The sequence below is a fragment of the Salmo trutta genome, chromosome 9, assembly GCF_901001165.1.
Source record: "Salmo trutta chromosome 9, fSalTru1.1, whole genome shotgun sequence".
Lineage (NCBI taxonomy): Eukaryota > Metazoa > Chordata > Actinopteri > Salmoniformes > Salmonidae > Salmo > Salmo trutta.
Genome location: NC_042965.1, coordinates 18,138,948 through 18,161,320, shown reverse-complemented (window position 1 = coordinate 18,161,320; position 22,373 = coordinate 18,138,948). Strand labels below are relative to the sequence as shown.

The window sequence follows — 22,373 nt, the reverse complement described above, 5'->3', positions numbered from 1 at the left end:
GTCTGTGGGACATAAAAACCTGACATGGGCTTGAACCCACACCTGGATCCTCACTACTCATAAGTATTTTAGCCTCCTTGGTTCACTGGAGAAATGCAGAAACATCCATGGGAGAAGGGATCATATAAGGGATCACTGGTAAACTCTTATCTTTGAACAGATGGTTGGAGGACAAGAGTTGTTTATGATCGTCTTCTGATGCAGAGGTTCTATTCACCGCCACCTTGTTGACGAGTAAGGAACACACCAAACAGATCAAATCAAATCAAAGTTTATTTGTCACGTGCGCCAAATACAACAGGTGTAGACCTTACAGTGAAATGCTTACTTACAGGCTCTAACCAATAGTGCGGAAAAAAAAGGTATATTTGTGTGTGTGTGTGTGTGTGTGTGTGTGTGTGTGTGTGTGTGTGTGTGTGTGTGTGTGGGTAAGTAAAGAAATAAAACAACAGTAAAAAGACATTTGAAAATAACAGTAACAAAGCTATATACAGACACCAGTTAGTCAGGCTGATTGAGGTAGTATGTGTGTGTGTGTGTGGGGGGGTAAGTAAAGAACTAAAACAACAGTAAAAAGACATTTGAAAATAACAGTAACAAAGCTATATACAGACACCAGTTAGTCAGGCTGATTGAGGTAGTATGTACATGTAGGTATGGTTAAAGTGACTATGCATATATGATGAACAGAGAGTAGCAGTAGCGTAAAAAGAGGGGTTGGTGGGTGGTGGGACACAATACAGATAGCCCAGTTAGCCAATGTGCGGGAGCACTGGTTGGTTGGGCCAATTGAGGTAATATGTACATGAATGTATAGTTAAAGTCACTATGCATATAAGATAAACAGAGAGTAACAGCAGCGTAAAAGAGGGGTTGGGGGGGCACACAATGCAAATAGTCCGGGTAACCATTTGGTTACCTCTTCAGGAGTCTTATGGCTTGGGGGTAAAAACTGTTGAGAAGCCTTTTTGTCCTAGACTTAGCACTCTGGTACCGCTTGCCATGCGGTAGTAGAGAGAACAGTCTATGACTGGGGTGGCTGGGGTCTTTGACAATTTTTAGGGCCTTCCTCTGGCACCGCCTGGTGTAGAGGTCCTGGATGGCAGGCAGCTTTGCCCCAGTGATGTACTGGGCCGTACGCACTACCCTCTGAAGTGCCTTGCCGAGCAATTGCCGACTGGTCAGGATGCTCTCGATGTTGCAGCTGTAGAACCTTTTGAGGATCTCAGGACCCATGCCAAATCTTTTTAGTTTCCTGAGGGGGAATAGGCTTTGTCGTGCCCTCTTCACGACTGTCTTGGTGTGTTTGGACAATTCTAGTTTGTTGTCGATGTGGACATCAAGGAACTTGAAGCTCTCAACCTGCTCCACTACAGCCCCGTCGATGAGAATGGGGGCGTGCTCGGTGCTCCTTTTCCTGTAGTCCACAATCATCTCCTTAGTCTTGGTTACGTTGAGGGATAGGTTGTTATTCTGGCACCACCCGGCCAGGTCTCTGACCTCCTCCCTATAGGCTGTCTCGTCGTTGTCAGTGATCAGGCCTACCACTGTTGTGTCGTCTGCAAACTTAATGATGGTGTTGGAGTCGTGCCTGGCCATGCAGTCGTGGGTGAACAGGGAGTACAGGAGGGGACTGAGCATGCACCCCTGGGGAGCTCCAGTGTTGAGGATCAGCGTGGCAGATGTGTTGCTACCTACCCTCACCACCTGGGGCGGCCCGTCAGGAAGTCCAGGATCCAGTTGCAGAGAGAGGTGTTTAGTCCCAGGTTCCTTAGCTTAGTGATGAGCTTTGAGGGTACTATGGTGTTGAACGCTGAGCTGTAATCCGGATAAAGCACTAAATAAACTTCAGTTAGTGCTAAATACGGCTGCTAGAATCCTGACTAGAACCAAAAAATTTGATCATATTACTCCAGTGCTAGCCTCCCTACACTGGCTTCCTGTTAAGGCAAGGGCTGATTTCAAGGTTTTACTGCTAACCTACAAAGCATTACATGGGCTTGCTCCTACCTATCTTTCCGATTTGGTCCTGCCGTACATACCTACACGTACGCTACGGTCACAAGACGCGGGCCTCCTAATTGTTCCTAGAATTTCTAAGCAAACAGCTGGAGGCAGGGCTTACTCCTATAGAGCTCCATTTTTATGGAATAGTCTGCCTACCCATGTGAGAGACGCAGACTCAGTCTCAACCTTTAAGTCTTTACTGAAGACACATCTCTTCAGTAGGTCCTATGATTAATTGTAGTCTGGCCCAGGGGTGTGAAGGTGAACGGAAAAGCTGGAGCAACGAACCGCCCTTGCTGTCTCTGCCTGGCCGGTTTCCCCTCTTTCCACTGGGATTCTCTGCCTCTACCCCTATTACGGGGGCTGAGTCACTGGCTTACTGGTGTTCTTCCATGCCGTCCCTGGGAGGGGTGCGTCACTTGAGTGGGTTGAGTCACTGACGTGGTCTTCCTGTCTGGGTTGGCGCCCCCCCTTGGGCTGTGCCGTGGCGGAGATCTTTGTGGGCTATACTCGGCCTTGTCCCGGGATGGTATGTTGGTGGTTGGAGATATCCCCCCAGTGGTGTGGAGGCTGTGCTTTGGCAAAGTGGGTGGGGTAATATCCTACCTGTTTGGCCCTGTCCGGGGGTTTCATCGTATGGGGCCACAGTGTCTCCTGACCCCTCCTGTCTCAGCCTCCAGTATTTATGCTGCAGTAGTTTATGTGTTGGGGGCTAGGGTCAGTCTGTCACATCTGGAGTATTTCTCTTGTCTTTTCCGGTGTCCTGTGTGAATTTAAATATGCTCTCTCTAATTCTCTCTTTCTCTTTCTTTCTTTCTCTCTCTCGGAGGACCTGAGCCCTAGGACCATGCCTCAGGACAACCTGGCTTGATGACTCCTTGCTGTCCCCAGTCCACCTGGCCGTGCTGCTGCTCCAGTTCCAACTGTTCTGCCTGCAGCTATGGAACCCTGACCTGTTCACCGGACGTGCTACCTGTCCCAGACCTGTTGTCCCAGACCTGCTGGAACCCTGACCTATTCACCGGACGTGCTACCTGTCCCAGACCTGCTGTTTTCAACTCTCTAGAGACAGCAGGAGCGGTAGAGATACTCTCAAAGATCGGCTATGAAAAAGCCAACTGACACTTACTCTTGTGTTACTGACTTGTTGCACGCTCGACAACTACTATGATTATTATTATTTGACAATGCTGGTCATTTATGAACATTTGAACATCTAGGCCATGTGCTGTTATAATCTCCACCCGGCACAGCCAGAAGAGGACTGGCCACCCCTCATAGCCTGGTTCCTCTCTAGGTTTCTTCCTATGTTTTGGCCTTTCTAGGGAGTTTTTCCTAGCCACCGTGCTTCTACACCTGCATTGCTTGCTGTTTGGGGTTTTAGGCTGGGTTTCTGTACAGCACTTTGAGATATCAGCTGATGTAAGAAGGGCTATATAAATACATTTGATTTGATTAATCAATGAATAGCATTCTCACATTAGTGTTCCTTTTGTCAAGGTGGGAAATGGCAGTGTGGAGTGCAATAGAGATTGCATCATCTGTGGATCTGTTTGGGCGGTATGCAAATTGGAGTGGGTCTAGAGTTTCAAAGCACTTCATGGCTACGGACGTAAGTGCTACGGGTCTGTAGTCATTTAGGCAGGTTGCCTTTGTGGTCTTGGGCACAGGGACTATGGTGGTCTGCTTGAAACATGTTGGTATTACAGACTCAGTCAGGGACATGTTGAAAATGTCAGTGGACATTTTGGTCATTTTGGCCAGTTGGTCAGCACATGCCCGGAGCACACGTCCTGGTAATCCGTCTGGCCCCGCAGCCTTGTGTATGTTGACCTGTTTAAAGGTCTTACTCACGTTGGCTACGGAGAGCGTGATCACACAGTCGTCCGGAACAGCTGATGCTCTCATGCATGCCTCAGTGTTGCTTGCCTCGAAGCGAGCATAGAAGTGATTTAGCTCAGTGTTTGTAGCTCAGGCAGCCTTTACATCCCAGCAACAACATCTTGCGGTTGGGCCTCTGACATGGAAAAAGAAGGTAAAACATGCTGCTTAAGACATACTGTAGTAAGACAACAGTTGACCCCCGTCTCTGATCACCATGAAGGGTGTCTTGTTGTTCGACGTGATAGAAGAAGAGGCTCATAGTCATGCTTTCTCTCTAGGAGTGTACGATGCAATCTGATCTAACTAGAGCATTAGGCGAGAACAGGATGAAGAAGTTACAGGAAGTTCTGCTAATTAGAGCCTGACTGAAGGGAGGACAAGACACACATGCCAGTCTGCTTGACTGATTCATCGACTTACACCCTATCGACACAAAACTGAGATGCCAATACATGTTATGCTTATATAATGCTTACATAAAGCTTGCACCTGAGGTGGTAGACTGTTCATGAAACAATCCTACACAATGGTCTCTTGAGCCTAAATCTGTCTCTCATCAGCATTATTGAGATTTTAGGAATATCGCCTCATAATACCATGACTCAAGCACAAGAATGTACTCTGAATAGAAGGTATATGTGTTTGACATAGAGATTGATAGAGAACTCTAGTGCCCAAAAGCATGTTTCAGCATGGGCAGCTCCATTGTGGACTTTCCCCATTTTGAAGTAGTCAACTGGGTGGGACTTCCTATAGGTTAAGGAAGAATCACATAATTCCATCCAGGTCATCAGAAGGGATCAGCCAATGAATTATACTTGTGAGCAAACATTCCATTACTGCAGGTGGCAGGAAATTGCCAAACTTGGCTTTATACCTTTTCAAACAGTACATTGCAGGTGGCAGTATTCACCCTTTCAGTTTGTTTATCAACTCATATCAACTCATCAACCGTTGCCGCTTGCTATAGACCACCCTCTGCCCCCAGCTGTGCCCTGGACACCATATATGAATTGATGCCCCCCGTCTATCTTCAGAGCTCGTGCTGCTAGGTGACCTAAACTGGGACATGCTTAATAACACCCCGGCCATCCTACAACCTAAGTTTGATGCCCTCAATCTCACACAAATGATCAATGAACCTACCAGGTACAACCCCAAATCCGTAAACATGGGCACCCTCATAGATATCATCCTAACTAACTCGGCCTCCAAATAGACCTCTGCTGTTTTCAACCAAGATCTCAGCGATCACTGCCTCATTGCCTGCATCCGTAATGGTTCTGCGGTCAAACGACCACCCCTCATCACTGTCAAACGCTCCCTAAAACACTTCAGCGAGCAGGCCTTTCTAATCAACATGGCCCGGGTATCCTGGAATGACATCGACCTCATCCCATCAGTAGAGGATGCCTGGTTATTCTTTTAAAGTGCCTTCCTCACCAACTTAAATAAGCACGCTCCATTCAAAACATTTAGAACCAGGAATAGATATAGCCCTTGGTTCACTCCAGACCTGTCTGCCCTTGACCAGCACAAAAACATCCTGTGGCGTTCTGCATTAGCATCGAATAGCCCCCGTGATATGCAACTTTTCAGGGAAGTTAGGAACCAATATACACAGGCAGTTAGGAAAGCTAAGGCTAGCTTTTTCAAACAGAAATTTGCATCCTGTAGTACAAACTCAAAAAAGTTCTGGGACACTGTAAAGTCCATGGAGAATAAGAGTGTCAAGAACGTCGTAAGAACTGGACCAAGGCGCAGCGTGATTAAAGTTCCACATCTTTATTTAGTGCGAACTTCAAAAAAAACCCAATAAAGAACAAACGAAACGTGACGTTCTGGAGTGCTCACAGACAACTAGAAAAAAACAAAACAAGATCCCACAAAACACAGTGGGTAAATGGCTGCCTAAATATGATCCCCAATCAGAGACAACGATAAACAGCTGCCTCTGATTGGGAACCATACCAGGCCAACATAGAAACAAAACAACCTAGATTACCCACCCTAGTCACAACCCGACCTAACCAACATAGAGAATAAAAGGCTCTCTATGGTCAGGGCGTGACAGTGCACCTCCTCCCAGCTGCCCACTGCACTGAGGCTAGGAAACACTGTCACTACCAATAAATCCACAATAATTGAGAATTTCAATAAGCATTTTCTACGGCTGGCCATGCTTTCCACCTGGCTACCCCTACCCCACTTCTCCTTCACCCAAATCCAGATAGCTGATGTTCTGAAAAGCTACAAAATCTGGACCCCTACAAATCAGCTGGGCTAGACAATCTGGACCCTCTCTTTCTAAAATTGTCCGCCGAAATTGTTGCAACCCCTATTACTAGCCTGTTCAACCTCTCTTTCATATCATCTGAGATTCCCATAGATTGGAAAGCTGCCGCAGTCATCTCTCTCTTCAAAGGGGGAGACACTCTAGACCCAAACTGCTACAGACCTATATCTATTCTACCCTGCCTTTCCAAGGTCTTTGAAAGCCAAGTTAACAAACAGATTACCGACCATTTCGAATCTCACCGTACCTTCTCCGCTACGTAATTTGGTTTCAGAGCTGGTCATGGGTGCACCTCAGCCACGCTCAAGGTCCTAAACGATATGATAACCACCATCGATAAGAGACATTAGTGTGCAGCCGTATTCATCGACCTGGTTAAGGCTTTCGACTCTGTCAATCACAACATTCTTATTGGCAGACTCAACAGCCTTGGTTTCTCAAATGATTGCCTCGCTTGGTTCACCAACTACTTCTCCGATAGAGTTCAGTATGTAAAATCGGAGAGCCTGTTCTCCGGACCTCTGGCAGTCTCTATGGGGGTGCCACAGGGTTCAATTCTCAGGCCGACTCTCTTCTCTGTATACATCAATGATGTTGCTCTTGCTGCTGGTGATTCTTTGATCCACTTCTACGCAGTCGACACCATTCTGTATACCTCTGGCCCTTCGTTGGACACTGTGTTAACTAACCTCCAGATGAGCTTCAATGCCATACAACTCTCCTTCCGTGGCCTCCAACTGCTCTTAAATGCAAGTAAAACTAAATGCATGCTCTTCAACCGATCCCTGCCCGCACCTGCCCGCCCACCCAGCATCACTACTCTGGACGGTTCAGACTTAGAATATGTGGACAACTACAAATACCTAGGTGTCTGGTTAGACTGTAAACTCTCCTTCCAGACTCACAATAAACATCTCCAATCCAAAATTAAATCTAGAATCGGCTTCCTATTTCGCAAAACAAAGCATCCTTCACTCATGCTGCCAAACATACCCTCGTAAAACTGACCATCCTACCGATCCTTGACTTCGGCGATGTCATTTACAAAATAGCCTCCAACACTCTACTCAACAAATGGTGCAGTCTATCACAGTGCCATCCGTTTTGTCACCAAAGCCCCATATACTACCCACCACTGCGACCAGTATGCTCTCGTTGGCTGGCCCTCGCTTCATACTCGTCGCCAAACCCACTGGCTCCAGGTCATCTACAAGTCTCTGCTAGGTAAAGCCCCGCCTTATCTCAGCTCACTGGTCACCATAGCAGCACCCACCCGTAGCACACGCTCCAGCAGGTATATCTCACTGGTCACCCCCAAAGCCAATTCTTCCATTGGCTGCCTCTCCTTCCAGTTCTCTGCTGCCAATGACTGGAATGAACTGCAAAAATCACTAAAGCTGGAGACTCTTACCTCTCTCACTAGCTTTAAGCACCAGCTGTCAGAGCAGCTCACAGATCACTGCACCTGTACATAGCTCATCTGTAAATAGCCCATCCAATCTACCTCAACCCCATACTGTATTTATTTTGCTCCTTTGCACCCCAGTATCTCAACTTGCACATTCATCTTCTGCCCATCCTACTATTCCAGTGTTTAATTGCTATATTGTAATTACTTTGCCACCATGGCCTATTTATTGCCTTACCTCTCTTATCTTACCTCATTTGCACATGCTGTATATAGATTTTTCTACTGTATTATTGATTGTATGTTTGTTTATTCCATGTGTAACTCTGTGTTGTTGTATGTGTCGAACTGCTTTGCTTTATCTTGACCAGGTCGCAGTTGCAAATGAGAACTTGTTCTCAACTAGCCTACCTGGTTAAATAAAGGTGAAATAAATAAAATAAAAAATAGAAGTTGTAGTAGAAGAAAATTGACTACTTAAAAATAGAAATGGCCTCAATGGCGTCTGTCAGTGCGCTCACATATGCATATCGGAAACGATACAATGAAGAGTCCTTTATGATTCTCTATGGTGTTTGATAGTAGTTGTATACCACTTCCTGAGTTTTTGTTTTGCCGTTCAAGAAAGGTTATGTTGTAATAACAAAGGTCTGTCACATGATGGCAATATTGTGTTCCTTATTCACAGCTTGCAGAATTGCTTTTCATTTGACTGGTCTCTATGTCAAAGGATCTTTTTTTTTATATTTATACATTAAAGTAACCCATTTGTGGTCGAGATTATATTTGTGGAAGGTTTTAACATGGCAAAAGTGTAAACCTGAATATGACTAGAGCTCTTTACTCTATGCAAAGTAAGGCCTATGCTGAATCATAAACCTAAGAATACACAAATCACAAAAATTCTCAGATCAAACAAAACCATGTCAAATTATTCAAAAGTATTTAGGTACATAAACTGCTCAATATATACCCACGTAAGTGGTCCAATCTTTTAATCACTCACAGGTGTAGGATCTTAATTTGACCAGTTTCTCACAACAGGAAAATAATCCTTCTGTAACCGGAAATGTGAATTATTGTGTGGATTAGAATTCATAGTAATTTTTGTAGGGGTTGATACATGTTTAGTTAGGGCAAATCAAGTCTGACATTTTGAAGAGAAAATTACAAATTTTAGAAGCCTTTTTAAACCTTGAATGCACCACGAGTTTACATTTCCCCGCTGTGCAGGACATTTCCTTCAACAATGAGGTGATCAAATTATGATCCTGCACCTGTAGATGAGGCAGACAATGAGAAAGTCATTCAAAGAGAACAACATTCCCCAACATAAATAAACCTAAATGCTGTACTAATATACAATAACTGTCCCTAATACCTATATATTTACATGGTAGACAGTACAGTGTGTACAGTGTAATTACATTGTAGGTACCTTATCTGTATCTGATTTGTGTAATTACATGTTAATATGTTTATATGCATTAGATTTGTAAAAACTAACTTAAATGAATTGTAGCTACAGTAAACCTTCTCTCAACACCCAATTATTGTTAAGATAATTTTTATTTTGTTGTGACTTATTTTTGCAAATTATTTGTATTGTGCATGCCACAAACATGGATAGCAGTTGTAAGTGCTATGTAAATGTATACCAAAACTGTACCAATCATTTCTCTGCCATGTGATGTGAGACACAATCAGTTTTGGGAGAATCTACTTTTAGGAGTTGAGGGCTGACTTCTAACGCCCTCTGCAGTTACCCTACTGTTTCCATGGGGGATATGACATTTTGCAGAATCAAATCAAGATATATTTTGTGATGGTTAGCAGAAACCAAATACTGTATAATGCAAAAAATGTCATAGCAATTGCCCTGCCCGAACCCGTGCGAAATTTACATGAGAACAATGACAGAGCAAAATGCACAGAGAAATCACCATAAAAATAGTGAGAGCTAAATCAAGCTGTCAAGGGGAAAAACAATGTAAATGGATGGCTAATGGTTATTGACAGCAACATTTGGTTGTGCAGTGCTATCAGCAACACATGATGTGAAGACAAAAGACTAAGTAGAATAACAGGCTGGATCCACTAAACAGCTGCATCGGTGAGGAGGGGGAGGGTGGGGCCCATTGTCTTATGGGGAGGCTGGGGCCCATTCATAAATAAAATATCACAATCAATGCACGTATTGATGCAAACTTACACAGACAAATGCATGAATGGTAACCTCAGACAGACTCATCCTCTAAAATACAAACACTGTGTGTACCTGATGATGATCAAGTAGGCTAATGCAATCATTTTCCTCATGTTATTTAATACACACACGCACATCCTCTGACAGTGTCCACTGAGCCATATGTTGTTGACAATGGGTCGATTCCTTACATTCCTGACCTTGAGGAAAACAAAGCAGTCCAAAGCAATGGTTGAATCACTAAAAATCAAAAAAGTAAAAATCATTTGAATCAAATAACATACGGTAACGTTAAAAAAAGTCACTAGAATATGCTCTATATCAGGGTGGAAGGTAGTCTAGGGTTTAAGATTGTTGGGCCAGTAACCGAAAGGTTGCTGTTTTGAATCCCCAAACCAACTGGGTTAAAACGCTGCCAATGTGCCCTTGAGCAATGCACTGAACCCTATATTGTTCCTGTAAGTCACTCGGGATAAGAGTGTCTGTAAAATGGGTAGGCAACTAGATTCAGCTGCCGGATGATTTTTGTTTGAGCGACTGGAACATAATTATAATAATTTTTACACTGCAAATTGACCACAACTAAGCCCAAAAATAGATTGCATTTGAAAATAACAATAATTTCATACCTTGATTACATTGAGACATGATCACATATTTTCTTCACATAATACTAGGGAAAAGACTTCCTAAACTAAACACATTTTGAACAGATTTCCTGGTGATTTTTTTTTTTTTTTAACCAAAACTAACATCCCCAAAATTCCTTGCAGTCCAGTTTTGGCCCATAGGCCGCCTCTGGCTGATCTATATTATAGTACACTCAGTGTCTGCATGAGTCTATACATGATACCTCTGCATTGTTACAGACCATTGCTCTCTCATGTCAGTCTAACTTTATCTCATGACAAAAATGTTGCTCCGATAATGAAAAATGTTTTATCAGTAATGTGCCCAGTTTTATTTTGCACAATGGACTCTCATGGTGAAAAGTATGGTATCCTAATGTATACTACACGGTGTAGTGTAAGTGAGTTTCTTTAATCACTTATTTGAAGTTTGGTTCTATTGTTACATTGGCCACATTTGTTCAATTGAATGATCTTTAGCCTACGCAACGAGGCGCGGCAACGCTTGCTGCTGGGTTCAATTGCATTGCCCTGGTTTTCTCCCCTCCCCCCTTTTGAAGTCATGATGGCGAAACTGTAGTGTTCAGGACGAGAAGTGTCCCACCCGCCCAGCAGTTCATCTATTTATTTATTTATCATTTCACCGCAATGACCCGCTGGATTCCAACTAAAAAAGAGAAATATGGCGTTGGTAAGTTAGACAACTATGTCGTCTTGTTTACAATTGGGTTGTATTCACACAACAGTTTATTTACTAGTTGGCCGAGGCAACTAAACTTGGAAGTTTATGTAGCTAGGAATCTTTAGGAAAAGGCGAAGTTAAGCTACTTTGACTGTCACACATGTAGCTTAGGAATCACTGAAAGAAAGTGAATGTTGATTCGACGTGAATACGTTTGGTCAGCGTGTGCTCTCTATGTCCATACAGTAACAATCCCAAAATCGAGTGGTTTGACTCGAAAATGAGCCTTGTTACACGTCGTGCGTAAAGTTTGTGCCAGCTGAAACTTTCTTGCTGTCCATATACTGTAGCCTTAGCATACATGTAAGCCTATAGTTGGAAATATGTAAGACTTTGTGATTTTAGCCTATCATATATCATGAAAACAACCTAGGCTCATAGCCTACATGAGTCACTTTAGTTCAGCTGTGTGGAACGTTATGTGGATACACGCCCTCAAGGTAAATCAAAACTAATGGGGAACCATTTCAGAGACTATGATGACGTCAGTAGGCCTATAATAAAGCAATTGGGTACCTGTTGTTTTTGTATTTAACCAGTAAAAGTCCATTCAGACGGTCTCTTTTTGCAAGCGAGACCAGGGCTGCGTTCAGTACGTTTTTACGTTCTGGATCGTTCAATTGAACAGAAACGGTGCTGTACTGAACGACCAGTTGAAAACGAGGAGGGGTTGGTTGGTGAACGGTATCAGCATGGCCACTGCCCTTTAAAAACGTCACTCATTGTTTCAAGCCACACCCACCCACACGTACCTCAGAAAAGTCTGTGTTCAAGAACGTACAAGAAAGTTTTGTGAAAACGCACCTCTGGCCATGAAGGCAGCAGCAATCAAATCAAATTTTATTGATCACATACACATATTTAGCAGATGTTATTGCGGGTGTAGCGAAATGCTTGTGTTCCTAGCTCCAATAGTGCAGTAATATCTAACAATACACATATCAAAAAGTAAAATCATGGAATTAAGAAATATATAAATATTAGTACGAGCAATGTCAGTGGCATTGACTAAAATACAGTAGAATAGAATACAGTATATACATATGAAATGATTAAAGCATTATGTAAACATTATTAAAGTGACCAGTGATTCCATGTGTAACCGATGTGAAATGGCTTGTTAGTTAGCGGTGGTGCGCACTAATGGCATTTCAATCAGTGACGTCACTCGCACTGAGACTTGAAGTAGGGTTTCCCCTTGCGTTGCAAGGGCCGCGGCTTTTGTGGCGCGATGGGTAACGATGCTTCGTGGGGTGTCAGTTGTTGATGTGTGCAGAGGGTCCCTGGTTCAAGCCCGGGTTGGGGCGAAGAGAGGGACGGAACCTACACTGTTACATTGATGCTGTTGACCTGGATCATTGGTTGCTGCGGAAAAGGAGGTCAAAGGGGGGTCGGAACCTACACTGTTACACATGTTTATGTATACAGGGCAGCAGCCTCTCAGGTGCAGGGTTGAGTAACTGGGTGGTAGCCGGCTAGTGATGGCTATTTAACAGTCTGATGGCCTTGAGATAGAAGCGGCTTTTCAGTCTCTAGGTCCCAGATGTAATCCACCTGTACTGGCCTCGCCTTCTGGATGATAGCGGGGTGAACAGGCTGTGGCTCGGGTGATGGTCCATGATGATCTTTTTGGCCTTCCTGTGAGGTGTCTTGGAACCCCCGGTCATGTGTTGTGCAGACCGCACCACCCTCTGGAGAGCCCTGCGGTTGCGGGTGGTGCAGTTGCCTTATGCTCTCAATTATGCATCTGTAAAAGTTTGTGAAGGTCTTAGGGGCCAAGCCACATTTCTTCAGCCTCCTGAAGATGAAGAGGCGCTGTTGCGCCGCCTTCACCACACTGTCTGTGTGGGTGGACCATTTCAGTTTGTCTGTGATGTGTACGCTGAGGAACTTGATGCTTTACACTTTCTCCACTGCTGTCCCATCGATGTGGATAGGGGCGTGCTCACTCTGCTTTTTGCTGAAGTCCACGATCAGCTCCTTCGTTTTGTTGACGTTGAGGGAGAGGTTATTTTCCTGGCACCACTCCACAAGGGCCCTCACCTCCTCCCTGTAGGCTGTCTCGTCATTGTTGGTAATCAGGTCTACTATGGTGTTGAAGGCTGAGCTATAGTCAATGAACAGCATTTTTACATAGGTATTCCACTTGTCCAGGTGGGTTAGGGCAGTGTGCAGTGCAATGGCGATTGCATTGTCTGTGGATCTATTGGGGCGGAAAAACAAATTGAAGTGGGTCTAGGGTGTCAGGTAAGGTAGAGGTGATATGATCCTTAACTAGCCTCAAAGCACTTCATGATGATAAGTGAGTGCTACGGGATGATAGTCATCTAGTTCAGTTACCTTTGCTTTCTTGGGTACAGGAACAATGGTGGCCATCTTGAAGCACGTGGGGACAGCAGACTGGGATAGGGAGAGATTGAATATGTCTGTAAACACTCCAGCCAGCTGGTCTGCGCGTGCTCTGAGGACGCAGCTAGGGATGCCGTCTGGGCCGGCAGCCTTGCAAGGGTTAACACGTTTAAATGTCTTACTCACGTCGGCCACGGAGAAGGAGAACCCACAGTCCTTGGGAGCGGGCCGCGTCGAGGGCACTGCGTTATCCTCAAGTGGGCGAAGAAGGTGTTTAGCTTGTCTGGGAGCAAGATGTTGGTGTCTGCGATGTGGCTGGTTTTCCCTTTGTAATCCATGATTATCTGTAGACCCTCTCACATACATCTCGTGTCTGAGCTGTTGAATTGCCACCCACTCTTTGTCTCTGTACTGATGTTTTGCCTGTTTGATTGCCTTACGGAGGGAATAACTACACTGTTTGTATTCAACCATATTCCCAATCACCTTGCCATGGTTAAATGCGGTGGTTTGCGCTTTCAGTTTAGCGTGAATGCTGCCGTCTATCCACGGTTTCTGGTTTGGGTAGGTTTTAATAGTCACGGTGGGAACAATATCCATCAATACACTTCCTGGTGAACTCAGTTACCGTGTCTGTGTATACATCAATGTTATTATCCGAGGCTACCCCAGTCCGTGTGATCAAAACAATCTTGAAGCATGGATTCTTATTGGTCAGACCAGTGTTGAATAAACCTTAGCACAGGTAGTACCTGTTTGAGTTTCTGCCTATAGGAAGGGAGGAGCAAAATGAAGTCGTGATCTGCCGAGGGGAGGGCCTTGTAGGCATCCCGGAAGAGAGAATAGCAGCGGTTGAGTGTTTTCCCTGTGCGAGTACTACAGTCAATGTGTTGATAGAACTTCGGTAGCGTTTTGCTAAAATCCCCAGCTACAATAAATGTGGCCTCAGGATATGTGGTTTCCAGTGTGCATAAAGTCCAGTGTAGTTCCTTGAGGGCCGTCGTGGTATCGGCTTGAGGGGGAATATACACAGCTGTGACTATAACCAAAGAGAATTCTCTTGGGAGGTAATATGGTCGGCATTTGATTGTGAGGTATTCTATATCGGGTGAACAAAAGCACTTGAGTTTCTGTACGTTATCACAATCACACCATGAGTGGTTAATCATGAAACGGACACCACCGCCCTTCTTCTTCCTGGAAAGTTCTTTATTCCTGTCGGGGGCGATGTACTGAGAACACAGCTGGCTGTATGGACGGGGACAGTATATCCAGAGATATCCATGATTATATCCATGATTCCGTGAAACAGAATACGTTACAGTCCCTGATGTCTCTCTGGAAGGAGATCCCCGCCCTGAGCTCGTCTACTTTATTGTCCAGAGACTGAACATTAGCGAGTAATATACTCTGAAGCAGTGGATGGTGTGCCCGCCTCCTGAGTCGGACTAGAAGTCCACTCCGAATACCTCTTCTCCGCCAGCCTCTGGCATAAGTTAACTTGCCCTAGGGGGTGAGAACAAAATATCAAATTCGGGAAAGTCATATTCCTGGTCATTGTGCTGGTGAGTTACCGCTGCTCTGATATCCAAAAGTTATTTCCGGCTGTATGTAATAACACACAAAACGTTCTGGGCTAATAATGTAAGAAATAACACACACAAAAACAAAATACTGCAAAGTTGCATATGAGCTAGAAGCAAAGCTGCCACGTCTGTCGGCGCCATCTTGCAATCAACATTACACAATTTAAAAATGATACAATACAATCACAACAGCAACAACTCGATCCAGCCTACAGGGAATATTAACACTCATCCTGAACAGAGTCTTGCACCATCGTTTTAAACACATTGAGTCTGTTATTTGGTTGATATCACTGTATCAAGCAATAACACCTTTCATAGATTTTTACAAAAACAAAGTTACGTGGAAATTAATCACAATTTCATGTGGTTGTTTTTTTCTCCATTGTTTACAAAACATTGAGATGTGTAAATATAATAGGCCTACAGATTTCTTAATTTAGCAGGACAGAAAATAACCATAATCTCGTAGAATGATTTAGGTCTCATGTACAGAATGTTAATTTTGTTCTGACACTAATTTGGGTTTCAACTTTGTTTGAACATGGATATTGGCTTCATTCTAAAAATAACAATATTCTAGTAAGGAATGCCCTTGACTTAGCTTGCCAACCCCCAAAGTAGCTAGCATACCTCTGTGGAATGTTGTGTTCAAGTTCTTGTTCATCTTTTGCTATGTTTGGTAAAGACCACAGACAGACATGTCATTGTCGAAGGGAGACTGAAGTCATACTTTGTATTGTTGCTGTTCCACTACATGACTCCATGCAACTGTGTATTGGTTTGTTCTTATTTGGGTAGATACCGTTTGAAACAGACACTACTTTTTTAGTTATGTTTGTGTAATGCTGATACAATCAGAACATCCTTGAAGCTTGTTGTGTGTCAATTGCTGCTAAACGCTAGTAATATTTGAAAATAAGACATACCCCTCACTTATGGACTAGCCTAATGTCTGTGATACATTGTATTTCAAATGTGGTCTACCAATTTGTAATCGTCAGGATGCCAGTGATAGTGTAGAGGATGTCATTGCTATAGAATGAAGAAATTGACAATTTATTGATATAAAGGCAATATCATCACTCATCAGAGCACACATGCATTTCATACAAACAGAGGTATAATGGGTTTGCACTCAAAAAGATGTCGCATAAAGCTTACGTTATTATTCAATGTTTTAAATTATTTTCGCTACATCAGGGATAGCGTACACAGACGTTTTGGCTTTACAGCCTTCTTCAGTGTGTAGGTACAATAAAACATGTCTATACAGCATTTGTAAAGAACAGCAGATGGGCAGCAGGTGCTTCTAATCAGGGTTGTCACTCATCTACCAATCAGGGATGTGGCTTTTCTCTCTACCTGTATATAAATGAGTCACAAAGAAATACAGAATTATAGGGTACGGGAGGGTGCACGAAGGGAGACTCACAAATCAATCGCCCCAGGTTTCCACTCACCTAAATACATTATCAATGAATGAGAGAGTCCACCACAAAGGACATCAGGCGAAGCCGTTCATAAATATGTGGGGCCAACTCATAAACAATATTTAAAATCTGATATGGACAGTGTTCTTCTATAACAGTCTAAATGTGGCATTATAGGAAGGAGGTGAAATCTAATTCTTTGTTTAAACTGTGTGGAAAAATAGATTTTAATTTGTATACCCACATGGCTTCTCTTTTAGAGTAATTTGTTGTCATAGTCACCTCTTCTACGTGGTGGATGAACTTTTTAGATCCCGCAAAAACGCAATTCTTTAATGGAATGATTTTGTTCTATGAAGTGTCTTGCAACTGGTGAGTTGATATCTTGACGTCTAATAGTGGATTTATGTTCTCCGAGATGTACTTTCAAGGTGCAGGATGTTTTTACAATATAAATCTTATTACAAAAACACTAACATATAAATAACTCCTTTTAGTAGTGCAAGTTCTACATTATTTTATCTCATAGGTCCTAGAAGTCTGAGGGCATACTAAATTAGAACATTTCCTAATGGTGCTACAAGAGGTACAAGCTCTACAGGGGAAACGTCCTTTTATGAAGGCCTCTTCTCTCTCTGACCACATCTGATTTAACCAATATGTTTGATAGATGTCTTGATCGTTTATAATTGAATAAAGGTGGATTCTGGAAGGTAGAATTTAAAGACGAGTCTGATGATAATATGTGCCAGTGTTTCTTGACAATAGACTTGCCATTATGGCTATCATTGAAAGTAAGTATATAGTTTACAGAAAACAGTTTCTTCTGTTTTTGTTGGGATTTGTTAAGCAACTGTCTTCTGTTCAAGCTTTTAACTTGTTTTTGAGCTTAATCAAGCCAGGTATCGGGGTAACCTCTCAAACGAAAACACTCAAGGAGAGAATTTGATTGTCTATCATATTCTTCCTCTGTGTCACAGATGCGACTCAGTCTATGATGTTGGCTTACTGGTAAAACCTCTTTTTAGGGGAAGAGGGTGATAACTATCAGCTGTCAATATAATATTTTTATCTGTAGGTTTTCTGTGAACTGTAGTACTTAGAGATTGTCCCTTTGTAACAAGTACATCTAAGAAATGTATAAAGTTAATGTTATTTTCCATAGTGAAGGAAATTGATTGTACTCTAGAGTAATTGTAGTTAAGATATTCATTTAATTTTGGAACCCGTCCAGATCATAAGGCAATCGTCTATATAGAGGATCCAATATTTAACATGATCTTTAAGGATTATTTACATAAATAAAATCCATTCGAATTTCTCGACATGCATTTCAATCTGATTTGGTCAGATTATAGAGAGCCGGTAGGATTTTGACAAGAGGCTGTCTGTCTGTGTGTGTTGTTTATATGTAACCTGCCAGCCAGGGATGTCACAGGTTGAGGTGCAAAACAGTGTGAAGGAGCTGCACTAGTGAGCAGTGCTGAGGCACAGACAGTAGCACTTAGCAGTGACAGTAGTGCTGCATCACAACATGCTTGGGGCAGATCTCTGCTGTTGCCAGGCATGGCTCTGGACACAGTCAGAACGATGTCAAGTTGGTGAAATGGGCAATTGTCACTCTCTGCATGACTAGAGGGAGATGTCATTTCTTTGGATTTTTTTTTATAAAGGCTATTGTTTCTGAGTTGGCAGAGGGAGTTTTAAAGTGGAACTGGCAGCATTTTAGCAACATGAAATGGTATTCAAGTCTGTTTATATACACCCCCAGGAAGAATGACACTTTTAAAAACATTTTCTGACAAGCGAGCACTTAGATATGGTAATTTTCACTTTTTCATAAATTCTTAGAACATTTGGGAATTAAGTATACTAAAGCATTTGTGAAAATTCTATAGAGGGAAAGTGTAAATAAAACAGAAAAAACCCCACCTGTCTCATTCAGGACAGGAGTCTACTCAGACCCATGCACCATAGCCAACCAGAGCTACAGTAGGCCTTTATACAAACAAGCCATTTACCACACAGGCCTGCCATCATTCACTTTGAACTGGACTGTGTGTTTACAGGCAGTTACAACAGCACGAATTTAGACAATTAGAACACATTCCCAAAAGCTACAACATACACCTGAATGGATTTCTGCAAATATGTCAATACCACGGAAGTCCTCATACTTTTGGGACCATTACAGTCCTATTCATCAAACAGCCATAAAAAAGAAAAGCTAACTGGCTGTAGTTGGCTAGCTACTTCCAGATACAAATGAGAGAACACCTCACTCTGACCATTTTACTGACCCTAGCATAACTGGTTAGCTAGGCTGTTTACATGTTATCTAGCGAGATCGTGACTAACTATTACTTTTTTTGCCTACATTTACTGACACCGGTCATATTCAGCAAGTGTTGTGTGTTCGTAAATTCATCAGTTATTCTACGCTCTGGCACACTGATGAGAGTGCTCTGAAATCCGAGTAGATAGTCAGTGAATTTGAGTACGCAGAGAGATGCTAGCTGGATAAGTCGTTCAAGTTCTTGCTAGCTAACCAAATGACACCTGCATCTCTAGCTGTGTATAGCCACCGAAAAACGAGGGGATAAAGTTAGTCACTCACCCACTCCTCCTAGCAGCTAGCTAACGTAAGGCTCTGTGTTTTTAGCTTGCTACATACATAGATTTGCTAACCTATTATCCACGTTATGACTGACTTGTGATCATAGTTTGATTCTATTGACATTCACAGGTTTAGTTGCATTTGTCCGTTTTTGTCCAGAATATTGAGTCATTGAAACTGAATCAGTGCATCCTGAATGGAGGCAGTAAACAATGTACCAGGACAGCTGTGATTTATAACCTGATGGCAATGCTTTTTTGGACTACCAAGAAATGTATTGGCGAATTATATTAATAATACATTGAACTGCATCAATCCATTCTACCAACAATGCCTTAGTGTACGTCATGGAATGTTGAGTCAAATATAACCTATTTTTAAAACCTCGTATAAAGTTGGTTTTGTAGCACAAAACTGGGAATTGTATATTTTTGACTGATATTATGATTGTCTGTTATCTATAAAGTAGTTAAAACGCTGTCAGTTCCAATTGACCTACGAATAAGGAAATGTTTTGATGAGGTTTGATGCTATGCTGAAATATATTATTTACATCCTCTATAGGCCTGAATGGCACCACTCTCTGCTACAACATGACTAAGGCCTATCCGATCAAATTTGTATTGGCCTATGTAATGTGATGAGCGATCTGAAATAATCTCAATGTTGACAAAGCCATACACAACCAGGTGGATGTTTTTTCTTGTCTTGTGGATGATCTAGTCTGGATCCTTATTGTTTGTTGATATTAGGTTAGTTGTACCACTGCACTATGAAAATAAGCGGTATTTGTAGAAGGTCTTTCAAAGATCATAGAAGATAAAGATCATCATAGTGGCTATATAACTGTTCCAGATCTACATATTACATTAGTTCTCACAGAACAAAGAGCAGTGATGAAAACTCGCCTATTCATTTGGATTCTATTCTATTCTACTGTATCTTGGACATTGCTCGTCCAAATATTTTATATATTCTTAATTCCTTTACTTTAGATTTTGTGTATTGTTGTGCAATTGTTAGATATTACTTGTTAGATATTACTGCACTGTTGGCGCTAGAAACACAAGCATTTTGCTACACCCGCAATAGCATCTGCTAAACACATGTATGTGACCAATACAATTTGATTTGAAGGGGAACTGCAAACAATTAAATGGGAAGGATGCTTATGGAAAGAAAAGGATACTGATGTTCAGCTGTGAGGTGTGATGTGCTGAGCCAGTTGAAGCGTGCAGTGAGATCTAGCCTCCGGCAACAAGGATTATCACCATGCAAGTCAGGACAGAGCTCCTCACATTGTTCCTGTTATAGAGGGAAGATAATGCTGAGTGCTAGGCTTTGAAAGTGTGTCTGCAAGTCATGACAAGGAAGTGTGTGTGTGCACGGAGAGCAAGTCAGCGGGAGAGCGAGAGAGCATACTGTGCTGTGTGATTTGTCTCTCACTCGTGTCCTTCGGAGAAGAGGAGGAAGAGACAGAACCGTCTCCAGGAAGACACTTAAGTTAACAAACTGAGAAGAATAGAGGGCAGGGCACTCTGCTGACCCAGTTGGCTGCAGTATGCCCTGTATAAAGTGACCTTTAACCGACAGTCTCCTCTGGGATTTAGAAATTAATAATACATGATGTCAAGCCCCTCCTCTCACGCCACCTCCCTCAGTGTGGATGTTGTAATAAACCGGCAGCGGAAAAATTCCTCTTACTCCACCCAACACATAGCCTCAAGGAATGAAAAAGAACAGGAATAATGTTAATCATCTCTTTTTATTTAAAACGTGAGTTCAGGTTGAGTCCTAAAATCCTAATCATGAATACATGCACATACTGTACACTACCGGTCAAAAGTTTTAGAAAACCTACTCATTGAAGGTTTTTTATTTTTACTAATTTCTACATTGTAGATTAATAGTGAAGACATCAACACTATGAAATAATACATATGGAATCATGTAGAAACCAAAAAAGTGTTAAACAAATCAAAATATATTTTATATTTGAGATTCTTCTAAGTAGCCACCCTTTGCCTTGATGGCAGCTTTGCACACTCTTGGCATTCTCTCAACCATATTCATGAGGTAATCACCTGGAATGCATTTCAATTAACAGGGGTGCCGCTTTAAAAGTACATTTGTGGAATTTCTTTCCTTAATGTGTTTGAGCCAATCACTTGTGTTGTGCCAAGGTGGTGGGGGATACAGAAGATAGCCCTTTATGGTAAAATACCATATTATGGCAAGAACAGCTCAAATAAGCAAAGAGAAATGACAGTTCATTACTTTAAGACATGCAGGTCAGTAAATTCAGAACATTTCAAGAACGTTGAAAGTTTCTTCAAGTGCAGTCGGAAAAACCATCAAGCGCTATGATGAAACTGGCCCTCATGAGGACCGCCACAGGAAAGGAAGACCCAGAGTTACCTCTGCTGCAGAGGATAAGTTCACTAAAGTTACCAGCCTCAGAAATTGCAGCCCAAATAAATGCTTTACAGAGTTCAAGTAACAGACACATCTCAACATCAACTGTTCAGAGGAGACTGTGTGAATCAGGCCTTCATGATCGAATTGCTGCAAAGAAACCACTGCTAAAGGACTCCAATAATAAGAAGATACTTGCTTGGGTCAAGAAACACGAGCAATGGACATTAGACCAGTGAAAATCTGTCATTTGGAGTCCAAATTGAAGATTTTTGGTTCCAATCGCCATGTCTTTGTGAGACGCAGTGTGGGTGAATGGATGATCTCCGTACATTTATTTCCCACTGTGAAGCATGGAGGAGGAGGTGTGGGGGTGCTTTGCTGGTGACACTGTCTGTGATTTATTTAGAATTCAAGGCACACTTAACCAGCAAGACTACCACAGCATTCTGCAGTGATACGCTATCCCATCTGGTTTGCGCTTAGTTGGACTATCATTTGTTTTTCAACAGGACAATGACCCAACACACCTCCAGGCTGTGTAAGGGCTATTTGACCAAGAAGGAGAGTGATGGAGTGCTGCATCAGATGACCTGGCCTCCAAAATCCCCCAATCTCAACCAATTGAGATGGTTTGGGATGAGTCGGACCGCAGAAGGAAAAGCAGCCAACAAGTGCTCAGCATATGTGGGAACTCCTTCAAGACTGTTGAAAAATCATTCCAGGTGAAGCTGGTTGAGAGAATGACAAGAGTGTGCAAAGCTGTCATCAAGGCAAAGGGTGGCTATTTGAAGGATCTAA

The 22,373-nt window shown here is 42.7% G+C and overlaps 1 protein-coding gene across 2 annotated transcripts in view; it reads left to right on the top strand.

Annotated features, from left to right (window-relative positions):
- Positions 1–10,958: 10,958 nt before the first annotated feature.
- Positions 10,959–22,373, top strand: part of LOC115200082 (dedicator of cytokinesis protein 5) — a 33,382-nt gene continuing 21,967 nt past the window's right edge. For both annotated transcript variants that reach the window (XM_029762798.1, XM_029762797.1), the window contains exon 1: positions 10,959–11,121. In XM_029762798.1, the coding sequence (XP_029618658.1) occupies positions 11,079–11,121 (43 nt within the window). In that variant the 5' untranslated portion in view covers positions 10,959–11,078. The remainder of the gene's footprint in view (positions 11,122–22,373) is intronic.